This window comes from Polypterus senegalus, chromosome 10 (genome assembly GCF_016835505.1).
Source record: "Polypterus senegalus isolate Bchr_013 chromosome 10, ASM1683550v1, whole genome shotgun sequence".
Lineage (NCBI taxonomy): Eukaryota > Metazoa > Chordata > Cladistia > Polypteriformes > Polypteridae > Polypterus > Polypterus senegalus.
The window spans coordinates 18633816-18646490 of record NC_053163.1 but is presented as its reverse complement, the minus strand read 5'-3'; the positions used below and the strand labels follow the sequence as shown (position 1 = coordinate 18646490).

General features: G+C 38.0%; 1 protein-coding gene and 1 pseudogene across 1 annotated transcript in view; both read right to left on the bottom strand.

The window, feature by feature from the left end:
- The window catches only part of LOC120536401, a 140053-nt gene that overhangs the window by 90615 nt on the left and 36763 nt on the right, over positions 1-12675 (bottom strand). The window contains exons 3-4 of the mRNA XM_039764724.1: positions 8526-8774; positions 4455-4754 (exon numbers count right to left, since the gene is read on the bottom strand). Of these exons, the coding sequence (XP_039620658.1) occupies positions 4455-4754; positions 8526-8774 (549 nt within the window). The remainder of the gene's footprint in view (positions 1-4454; positions 4755-8525; positions 8775-12675) is intronic.
- LOC120536876 lies at positions 8297-8765 on the bottom strand (annotated as a pseudogene).

Below are 12675 nucleotides of genomic sequence, written 5' to 3'. Positions count from 1 at the left end.
GTTTTACACTGAAACTCTTTACATACACAATATAATTAGAGGCGTGTGCCACCTGCCCGACTATGGTGGCCCAACATTCCCTTGATAGCTCGATTCGCTCGCTATCCGTCCAAGCTTGTTAAATGGAGGAATAGAAAAAAAACTTTCACAAGAGGAGGATCAGCGACGCGAACCTGAGTGACAACACCACTGAGCCACCTAATCCGGATAATTAACGAGCTCTGCACAACTGAACTACTACTGTTCTTACTGCGGCGGATGAAATATGTTGTTTGACATATGCATGTTAAAATGGTTTAATTGATACGAGAGTATCATTGTTGTATTCTCCTAATGAAGACGAAAAAATTGTATGTATAGATGTATACTATATGACGTACGGTTTTGAACAAAATTAAGTGTTCCATAAAAAGGTTGAACGATTTACCTAATCTTTTCATATATATATAAAGTTAATATATGACAATATATCTTTGACACTATGTATCAGACAAAGGAAATCACAGCAATCCACAAGAACAATAATTAATTCTCAGCAACTACCTGAATTGTAGCTTAACCATATCAACTGAAATGTGTAATGTCAATACGAATTACAAAATATAACTAGAGAGTTAAGTGTCAGATAGACTCTCAAAATTAAGAGGTCAATGCCTTTCAGTGTGCTGAGGCTTCACAAAGATTCAGTAACCAGTGACCATGTCTGCTCGAAGCCCTGTCATGATCCAATCTCGGTACTACGCACGTCTGAGGCTTCAGTAGCCCCATCATGATCTCAGTAGTACGCATGTCTGAGGCTTCAGTAGCCCCGTTCATAGCCCGTCATGATGCAATCTCAATACTACGCATGTCTGCTCAGTGCTTCCAACCGCAATGCATGGTGGCAGCAGGACATTTCCACTCGTATGTCAGCTTACTGCTTCGACCTGAGAGTTAGGAAGTTATATTAATTACATTACACTGCATATTCCACCACCAGGTTACAAAATTTCAACGGAGTTGTGATTGTTGAAACAAATCTTTCTGGATCATCAACACAACTGAAATTATTGTGCAGTACATTACTTAGTGTCAAAAAATAAAACGACAAATTTTGCATATTAAAATGCTGAATATTAGAATGCATAAGAACAGCTGTACTAATACGGTTCAAAACACTTCCTTCACCATAATACTCTGGCTGTTCTCATAAATATTCTAGTCTCTGTATTGCACTGCATCACTTCTATAGTGAAGAGTGTTATACGTTTATTCACTGCATATAGAAATCTATATCTATCTATCTATCTATCTATCTATCTATCTATCTATCTATCTATCTATATATATATATATATATATACACATAGTATATAGTCATATTAGTGTTAAATGCTATACACTTTTTTGTTTGATATTCTATATGTTCTATTTACTGTCCTATATGTTGTTTATATACTGTCTGCTACGATATCACTGTTTCGGTCACTTCTCATAAATCTTCCTTTTCTTCCTCAGGTTCATTATTACTGCTATAATTACTGCATTGATATTCAAGATGTCATTCAGTCAGTAATTGTCCAACCTGCTATATCCTAACACGGGGGTCTGCTGGACCAATCCCACCCAGCACAGAGTGCAAGGCAGGAAAAAATCCCGGGCAGCGTGCAAGCCCACCGCAGGACACACACACACACATGCGCACATGCAAACACACACACACACATACTAGGGACAAGTTAGGATCGCCAAAGCACCTAACCTGCATGTCTTTGCACTGTGGGAAGAAACCAGAGCACCCGAAGGAAACCTACGCAGACACGGAGACAGCATGCAAACTCCACACAGGGAGGAGCTGGGAAATTAACCTAGGTCTCCTTACTGTGAGGCAGCAGTGTGATCAAGATGCGTCTAATGAAAATATGTGTCTTGTTTCATGTGTGTGATGAAACCGTAGATCAGAGGTGTTCAAAATTTTTTCGGCTTGCGATCTACTTTTAAAATGACCAGGTCGAAATATTCTACCTACATCAAAAATTATATATAGTACAGCCGAAAAATGAAGTCAAGGAGTTTTTGAATTCAGCCGAGTGAAAAATGACGGCTGTCCGATTAACTGCGATTTTAGTTCCGTCACCTTTCTCTTTCTCAGATCGTTTTTTGGAAGGACGTCAGTTTTATAGTTTTTATGAACAGTTTGAAAGTGCCTTTCCACATTTTCCTTCTTTGGAATAGCAATACCCTCCCCAAACATTTTTTTTTAAATCCCTTCTTTAGTCCATATAAATTGGAAGGCTAACTACATCACTTAGACAGCCGGAGTTTTGTAGTAGCTCATGCGTTTGATCGTGCGGGATGACCAGTGTGTTAGAAGAGAAGCGATCTCAGACTGGCCGCTCTGTATGTCAATCAAGTGGCAAATGCCATAGGGAGGATATATGATAGACTAGCGTTTAAACTTTTTTTTTTTTTGAATGCAACGCGATCTACCGGTCGATCGCGATCAATGCATTGGGCACCCCTGCCGTAGAACTAGCTAACGTAGGGGATTTCATTAATAGTAGTAAGTATATTATGTTACAATAGGTAAACTGCAGGTCTTGTACTTTGAATGTTAGGTGGTATACATGTATCAAGTCTTATTTGCGGATGCTTCGAGATACTTGATTAGTATGGGCTGCAGTTACGGTAAACAAGAATAAATGTTTCTGGTAAAGACAGATTTTTTTGAAAATTACTATAAATATGGATAGCTGCCTGCTCTTTGCTTCCAGTGCATAAGTATCTTTAGGTCGGCGTCTGTATCAATCGATGAAGTGTCTACAGGGTCGTCATTAACAAGGCTAACATGGGGTGAAGTAATTGGCAGTGTTGATCAAAGTAACAAACGACAGATCTCAGTGACATTTGGCTTTGCCTCCCCTTCATCATCTCACGTGCACTTTTTAAACAAGCTTTAAGGTGTCGTTTTGAAACATGTGTGCGTCAAAAGCTCAGCGTCTCATTTCCAATGTACATGATGTGGATGTGTAGCGCCAGTTCGTATCAGTATATCAGTGACACCTGGAGCTTATACCTGTGAATGTCACAGCGTCCAAAACACTCACCTGATCCCAATTCAGTCTAATACGCACCTAAACTATTTAAAAGTAGTAATGCATGCGTCCAAGTTTGAAGGTTATTTTTTGGAGACGAGTGAGGTGAGATATAAACATACCAATAATACGATTAATCTACTTTGCGATTACATTTGGGATACCCGATGGAAGGTTCACGCAAGAGGTCTCGATCTATGGTGTGGAATTACTTTGATTTAGTATCTCCATCAAAGGTAAAATGCATGATTAGCGACAAGAAACTTGCATTTAGCAGTAACATGTCTTCAATGCTTCGTCACTTGAGGTCGACGCATCCTGGCGTTACAGAGGAGTACGACAATCCCGCTGTGTAAAACCTAATAAGTTGGCTTTACTTAAAAAAAGTTTTCAAACTCGTTGTCTCAAAAAAATTAAGTTTTAAAACTTGAGAAAATAAGTACAATTAACTTATAATATTTAAGTTAGCAGAACTTAAAATAACTTAATGAATCTAAGTATGCTGTAATTACATAATGTAATTAAAAGAACTTAAAGCTATCCAGTATATTTAAATTAAATAAAATGCTTTGTGTAAACACGCTGCTCAGGGTTTGTTTCCTGCCTTGAGCCCTGTGTTGGCTGGGATCGGCTCCAGCAGACCCCCGTGACCCTGTAGTTAGGATATAGCGGTTTGGATAATGGATGGATGAATGGCTTTGTGTAATCTTGTTTTTATTCTCAGTGTACAGGATAAAACTCAGCTGCCCTAACTTAAGTAAATAATTTATTTAAAATTGTTCATATCCCTGGTCATTAATTTTGTCACAATTCTACTGTACCTTCATTTACCAATATTCACACTAAATGACCATTTAAAACAATGTCTTAACAACACACATTGAGTTATTTCAGCTGACATTTATTTTGGAAATGCAAAATTTAGTTCCAAAACAATTAAATAACTAGCTGCACAGGTTTTCCCATTCTGACATCAAATATGAACATTAGCACTGGTTTTAAATAAATAAATGTCTGAATGTGCCTCAAGTGCTTAAAACATGTATTGTAGACGTAAGGTTTGAGTGACTTAAAGTAATCAGGTACTGCAAGTTAAATAAACAAAATTGTAAGGAAATCATAATACCACAATGTGGACATCAAATGCTATAACGAGATTTATCTTTATTATGATTAACTTTCATGCCATCTTCTCAAAACAGTCAACATTTCAGAAAAAAAATAAACTATTTACTTATAAAATGCAAGTACATTTTTTCACAAAAATAAAACTTTTGAACTTTTTATAGAAACAGGCACTCGGCCTCTTCTGTTTTCTCAAAGAACAATTATTAGAGAAAAGTGCAACTTGCAGAACAAAGGAGTCTTCGTCTAGTTTACCAACAGACTGTTCTTAAGTGTTAACAGTTTTGGTGGGAGGCTTTTGCCTTGCAGACCCAACATGACCATTTGGATGAATTTTAGAGTGTTTGCCATGTATTTTGGATAGTCCAAGTGCAATGCATACGTCAGCCCAAACAACAGGCAAACTGCCTGAGGAAAGTTCTTGATATCATCCATGGCAATCCCTCCCTCAAGAACAATGGCTGTGGATATGGGCAGAGAACTTGGGCCATCTTCACTCAAAACAGTCAAGACACCAACTGTCAAAGAGGCCATGGCTTCTTCTTTTGTGGTGTCCTATGGAGGAGCAACAGAAAGAAGAAAATAATTCTATTAGTTCCAAAATACTCTGATCAGACATCTCAAAATAATGGTATAGAGGCAACAGTGACCCCCATATAGTTGTCTCAAATATTGCTTTCTGAGTGTGTAATCTGAGGAAATTTACTCCAGAACCATCTAGTATACACTTGGACACCCAGAACTAAAGACACCAGTTTCAACCAGACCATTGTTTTACATTTCTGCACACAGTAGAAGTAACTACTGAACCTGTGGTACAACACAAGTTAGTTAGCTCAATGCTTTAACAATGAAAGCTGGACTGACACAGAGTAATACCGATGTAATAAAAGTTTAAGTTGTTTTAGTTGCATGCCAAGTTCCTTAATTATTTATTTTACCCTCTTTGTCCAGGCATAATGTTGGTAGTTGTACATCATACAGGGCATATGTAATTGTTACAAGTTAAAAGTAATGCATTTAATGTATTTAAGAAAATTAATATTTCACTACTGTTTATTTTGGACAAATGCAAAGTTTAGTAGACAAACAACTTTTGTATTCCAGAACTTATGAAGCATGATACATAAAAGTCACTGGAGTCATCGCCTAGTACAATGGGAAGGCCTTTGAGGACAAATGTACGCCGTGCAGTCACATCTGGTGTCTGTTGATACAGAAAAACTCCTCTAAGAAACAATTTTTGCAAAATAAGCACAGACTAAGATAGAAAATTATATTATCTGTGTTTCAACTAAAAAGTGAGGCAAATTTGAAATGTAAAACCATGAAAATGTGAATCAGGACTGATTATATTGATGCAAATAAAGAGAAGACATGTAGTGTACTCAGCAGGTGGTGGTGTAGCCTACTTGACAGACACCCAATTCTTCCAAAAAAAACAAAAATTGTTGTTTGCAGCACACAATAACTATATTGTTTTATCTAAAAACCTTTAACAGAGTTTTTATCCACTGGTCACCCCAAGCTGAAAGCAAGCTGAATGGAGTGAAGGGAGGAGCGGAACTTGGTGTGCAGGTTACCAAGGACCCAGTACACAGCACATAGCTTGTGTTTGTTCTTGGAGGTTCCCAAAGGATTAGCCACCTCAAAATCATCTATGTACAAGAAAAGGGCAATCCTGAACTCTTCTGCAGCAAAGAAGGAATTGTCTTTAAAGTGGATACCATCTCTGTGAGATGTAAATACTTGTGATGCATTTGGTTCAACTGACATAGCCTTATCCAAAATGTCTCCATTACTCAATAATGCCTGCAACATTTTCAGAATTGGAACATATACAACTGTCTGCTTTTCCTTTAGTACAAATTCAGTGGGCATTACAACAGAAAATTCTTTTAAAATGTACGATGTTCGCTTTCTTGCAGTGGACAGTGATCCTCCTGTAGAGGTGAATTTCAGAAATGCATTCTTCTCACTCACAACCCTAAGTATCTCATTCACTAGGGCATCATCATGCAGATTTAGTATTCCTTGTATTGAGGAATGCATCAATGGTTGTGACAGAATATTAATTTGTTTGATCTGCTCTATGACCTCTTGGAGCGCAGTTTCAGAAATGTTGAGAATAGATGTCACTTTAAGAAAAAGAGCAGCCACATTATGTTCCAACTGATTATCCAAGTGCTCCACACTTTCAGAGAACTCTGTCACCTCCAACTCACCCTCATCAGGCTCTGAGCAGCCAGCTTCTTGTTCAATATTCAGATTAGGAGATGGATGTTCAAGCATAATGTCAGAAATGATCTCAGGTTTGAATGGCATGTTTTGGTGCAACTGATGCTCTTTACATTTGTGAGCATTAAAGGTGGAATAAACACTACTATGAAAGTTAGTCTTTGTTTGGACAGGTAACATTTTGTTTAAGCTTCAAATGTCTTCTCAAATGAGAGAAAAATTCTGCTTCAGTGCAGGGCTCTTCAAATCAATCAGTCAATCAACATTTATTTATATAGCACATATTCATACAAAAAAAATGTAGCTCAAAGTGCTTTACAAAATGAATAGAAAAATAGAAGACACAATAAAAAATAAACATAAGTCAACATTAATTAACATAGAATAAGAGTAAGATCCGATGGCCAGGGTGGACAGAAAAAACAAAAAAAAACTCCAAAGGCTGGAGAAAAAAATAAAATCTGTAGGGGTTCCAGACCAAGAGACCGCCCAGTCCCCTCTGGGCAACATTTAATTACTTCATAGCAAGAATTTACTTTATGTAGGTATTTTTTTTTCCTCTGGCATAAGTAACATACTACGGACATTAACTCCATGGGCCTGGCCTAAAAATGTAAGATGGATGCATGACATGAGTTTATGAACATCCATCTATTTATCATTAAACCAACTTATCCAGTCCAGAATCCAGTTGCCTAACATACAACCTTTGATGGGGGGATTTTATGTACACTTGCTTTTTTAATGTTATTGCACAGTCTGGAAGTAAATGAAAGGCAGAACATTGCCACAGGTATATTGCACAATGGTGGGTCATTACAGGAGAAAACATTTCCTTAGTTATGTTTAATTAGATTTTTAAAGCTTTTTGCCTGTTGAATTCAGCTTTCTTCCTTGCAGTGCTCCTTAAAGCAATACCTGAAGATTTAAGAGGTCATCTCTAATGTCTAACGAAAGCTTAAATGGACTAAAAAAGAAACAGAATGACAAAATACTCCTCCAGAAATACTAAGAGTGACAGGTGTACAGAGTACAGTGAAATTCTTATCTGCATGTTTGATCAACATACAACATGTCACCACCATTCACTGTAACCAAGAAAGTAGTAAAATGCTAAAATTATTTTTTTTTAATAGAAAACAAATCAGCTTACCTCATGCACTCAGTTTTTACCCACAGGCCATAAGCCTCATGCATACTCTGTATACTGAACTCAATGCAAGACATTGCATTGATTGTCTTCTATCTTTCACTGCTGTACTATTGTCATTCGTCTGTGGTAGACGTGCAAGTATGAATTTCACTGTACTATGCACATTTGAGAATAAACATGAAATAAAGATATGTTAAATACAGTAAAATCTAAACCCCTTCAGCCAAAAACATTAACTACAGATTTCCTTTTGGCAAAGACAATAGACGGACTGAACATGGTAAAAAGCCTTGTAATTCACTTTTTTATACAAAGATGTAATGAATTATAAGTAGTTAATATTTAAAAGGACAGTCAAACATACAGTAATTCTGGAAGTTCTCAAACAGGGGACCATCTAAGCTACACTTTTACTTGGGAGGCCTTAATATATGAGGTATTCTCTAGCATGATGTTTACAGAGTTGTGACAGATAGAAAGATTAAGAAAATAATGGGATTTTTTTGTGTGTATTTTAGAGCTTTCGGCAATCTGATAAATAAATAAATCAACTTTAAAATATAATTCTTATAATCCTTAATAAATAGCAAGATTAATAAAACTATATATCATATTAAATATTTGCATAGCAGTCTATTGTAATAAAATAAACATTTTAAAGCAAAACAAAAATGTAAAAATTCCTGGCATTTATGTCTATAACATTTTAACCAGGAAAGTTCTAAAATATTTCTGCCACTTCCAACCAGTTTCTGAAACAGGCTAGTCCTTGTTCTCGGATTTGTTTTCGGCCTTTATCAGTAATGACCTCCCCATTCTCCTTCACGATGACCAGCTTTGGGAAGGCTGTGATGTTGTACCTCTTCTGCAAATCATTTTTAAAAGGATCATTCCAGGGCAGTGCCAGCCAGTCTCCATGCATCTCGTGCATATACTCCACCATGTCTTGAGATTCTTGTCCACGAGATGAACACAATCTCAAACTGGGCAGGAGGATCAGATTCTTCCACCAGTTCCGTGTAGAAGTCGCACAGAATTGGCGTGAAATCTCTGCAAGGAGGAAACCAGCCGGCGGAGAAATAAAGACCAACCACTTTGTTTCGCAGAGCATCTTCAGGGTCTACTATATCCCTGTCCTTATTGAAAAGCGATCGGCCAGAGAAAATCTCCACCATGGTGCAGTCCTGAAGTGAAATTAAGGAGTGAGATATTCTCCGGTCTGCTTTGACTGGTTTATGATACAGCAGGTTGCAGATTCGCCCTGCGACCTAAAGACTCGCACTTAACATAACACAAGAATAAAGTTCGCCGAGCTACTACTTCCAGACGCAAAGTCACACATCTGGCAATGAAATACTGTTTCACAAACTTTCCTAATTTCCTTTTGTGTATGCCAAGTCGATAGGTGTACCTTAAGGGCATTTAAAGATTTACATGTGCAAAGGCATTCTTTATAAAGACATGGAAGTGGAGATAAGCGAGTGTAGCAAAAATGTTTTAAACGGTAATGCTTTAATAAGTAGCCTCTTCTTTCAACACTGAATAAGCAATACTTACAGGTCCACTGCATTGTAAGGTTTTTGATCTGTGTAGTGAACCTGTCATCAAAGAGAGATCATTTTAGTATAATTTACAATGGAACAAACTAAGACAAACATTATGCAAGTTATTCTTACTAAAATACAGATTACACCATAATGTCCTTCAAACATCTCTACATTTGTACCCAATCATTTCCATGAATTCAAACATTAACTGTTAACTGTTGCGCTACATATCCACTCCAGCTTGTTAGCTTTTAAACAACTACTTAAAATAAAATTAATTACATATCATACATTTGCTTTTGCATATACAGTGGAACCTCGGTTCACGACCATAACTCGTTCCAAAACTCTGGTCGTGACACGATTTGTTCATGACCCAAAGTAATTTCCCCCATAGGACTGCATGTAAATACAATTAATCCGTTCCAGACTGTATGAACTGTATGTAAATATATATTTTTTAAAGATTTTAAGCACAAATATAGTTAATCAAACCATAGAATGCACATCGTAAAGTAAACTAAATGTAAAAACATTGAATAACCCTTAAACAGAGGAAACTAACATTGCAAGAGTTCGCGCTATTGCCTTACAACCCGATAGCTGTAAACACATTTTTTTTTAAAAATGTTTTAAGCACAGGGGAAAAAAGGAACATTTCAAAAATCCGTAACTTAATAAACAACCAAGAAAAGTAACATTACATGAGTCGAGTTCTGGCATGAAGTGAGGAGGAACTGGGTGGAGAGGAGGTTACAGTGCTTAGAAGCCATGGTTAACTGCAAAAGCACACGAAATACCGTAGAGCACAAACGTTTGACCTATAACAATGCAACACGTGCGGAAATCATCGACGCGTACAAACCGAAAGGGAAACCGAGGTTCCACTATAATAGTTCTGGTAATTCCAACGTTTATAATAAACTATCAGTCTAATTTAACACTTTAATAAATTTAATTATTACTTGCCTGTTACTTATTGAAACTGTCCTAAAAATAATTACACAAAAGAGTATGATTAGATAAGATAACAATGCAGTTTGAGAATCATGTCCCATGTTACTAAAGCAGGTCATGTTCAACATGTGCTGCGTGCGACTTTCAAATGCAGGTTATCAGGGATCCAGCGCAGCTAACAATAAACATTGAATTTTTTTTCCTCTCCCCGACTAGACAAATGAGAAAATTATTGCAAGCCAGCTACCAAATCACTTAATGTTCTGCACGTTACATTCGCTCCACGCAACTCTAAAAAACATATACATTAAGACATATATAAAAACGCACTGTTTCATTCACAACACGATTGTGGGTGAGTTTAACACTTTCCTGTTCTCATCCCAAATTAAGGAATGGTGTCAATGGACAAGAAGCAAAGCAAAAAAGGAAAAGCAACCGACTTTCTGCGATAATGGAGAAAGGCTGTGGCAGAGTTTAGAACAAGTTCTCTCCCGTGCAAGCACAACAGACTGGCGCTCATTAACAAAAGTAAAACAGTGTGAAAAAGGATGAAAAGAAAGGTACTCACCAAACGAGTGTGCAAAGTGCCACAGTCACTGACTATGCACAGACTATGCTGACAACGACAAGCACAACTGCTGAGGTGACGTCTGGCTGCACCTAAACTTGTTATGGCATGTCCACAAAATGGCCGAAATACGTGCGAAGTATAGTTGAGCAGTTCACTGAAATTCCACCCCCCACTGCCACAGTGTTTACATACTTACTATTATTAAGTTAATTCAGCTAAAGGACATTAATTTACTTAAGCTTTTACACCTAAAAGTACACATGACTTATTTAAGATGAGTGTTATTAACAAGTTTATAAAAATTGAGTTGTATCAACTCAGTATGGTCTATTAAATTCAATATTATGTTTTACAGTGTATCTGCTCACACTGGAACTTCTAAGCAAGGTATGACAAATTTTTATTCTTATAGTATTACACATATTTTAGCAATTATGACCCAGCAGTAGGGAGTGTCTGCAGCATGAGGTCTGCTGCGGGTGTACACAGTTTGTTTGCTGCAATAAGCTTGTTTTGTGTGTGTTTTTTTTTTAGACAGACAAGAGGAACTGGATGAGGCTTTGGTTGACATGGTGATAAAAGATTTGCAGCCCTTTTCTATTGTTGAAGATAAAGGCTTCAAGGCTTTTGTTAACAAACTGAATCCCAGCTACATCCTCCCAACCAGAAAGGCACTAAAAGCCATGGTTCAGGCCAAGTACTGTGCAGCCAAAGAGAAGGCAATGGCTGAGGTAAAGCAGGCTACTTATGTCAGCCTGACCTCTGATATGTGGACTTCAATTAATATGGATGGTTATCTGAGTGTCACATGCCATTATGTCACAGCTGAAGCCAAACTGGCCACAGTTCTCCTTTGTGTCAGCCAATTTCCCCAGACACACACTGCTGCTCACATCACGGAGTCCATGAGTGTGCTAATGACTGACTGGGGAATCAGTGGCAAGATACACTGCATGGTGACTGACAATGCAGCCAATCTTGTTGCCACTGCCCAGCTGCTGAAAGTTCGTCATGTGCCTTGCTTTGCCCATACCTTGAATCTGGTAGTAAAGAAGGCAATTGACCAGACACCCAAGCTCCAGGTAATTTGCCAAAAAGCAAGGAAAATTGTGTCTTTGTTCAGGTCAAGTTGCAATGCTAAGGAAAAATTATCGGAGATGCAGCAGCTAATGGGCAGGCCAGTGCAGATGGTGGTTCAAGAAGTGGACACCAGATGGAACAGCACTTACGACATGCTGCAGCATCTGTATGACCAACGTGAGGCAGTTGGTGCTGCCCTCTCTAATTTAAATACAGAGGTTGTTCCTTTAACAAGTGGAGAGTATGATATTATAAGGGAATGCCTGACCCTCCTTCTTCCACTAAAACATGCAACAACTGAGATGTCTGCAGAAAAAAAGGTGTCGGCATCAAAAATGATCCCGCTATATTGCATGTTGCAACACACAATCTCGGAGAAGAGTACCAAGGTGACCAGGGAGGAGTCCATACAATTAGATAAGCTGCAATGATCCAAAAACATTTTGTACAATGAATAGTTGTGTTCCTTTAACATTAATGATTGCTATTTTCTGTCTTAGGTGTGCATCTGAAGGAAAGCTTGCGCTCCAGATTCCATACACTGGAATCCATCCGGGTTTTGGCCTTGGCTACGCTGCTGGACCCAAGATTTAAAACTATTGGCTTTGGCAATCCAGACCGTGTCAGAGGCTGAGAGACAACTCACCTTGGAATGTGCATCCCTAATGCGGTCCTCTCCAGACACTGTGCACGTGACACCCCAAGGTGATTTTTGTATGGAATGTTTATTTTTGGTATTTGATGCATTTATTTGTGTACTGTGAATAAAACCATGTACTCTTTGATTCTTTCAAACAGAGCCACAGCCTTCAACATCAGCCCTGGCCCCATCCTTGGAAGCAGCATGTCCCACAGACAATCTATGGCAACTTTTGGACTTGCGTGTTTCCGAGGCTCAGAGTCCACAGTGCCACTGCAGATGCCACT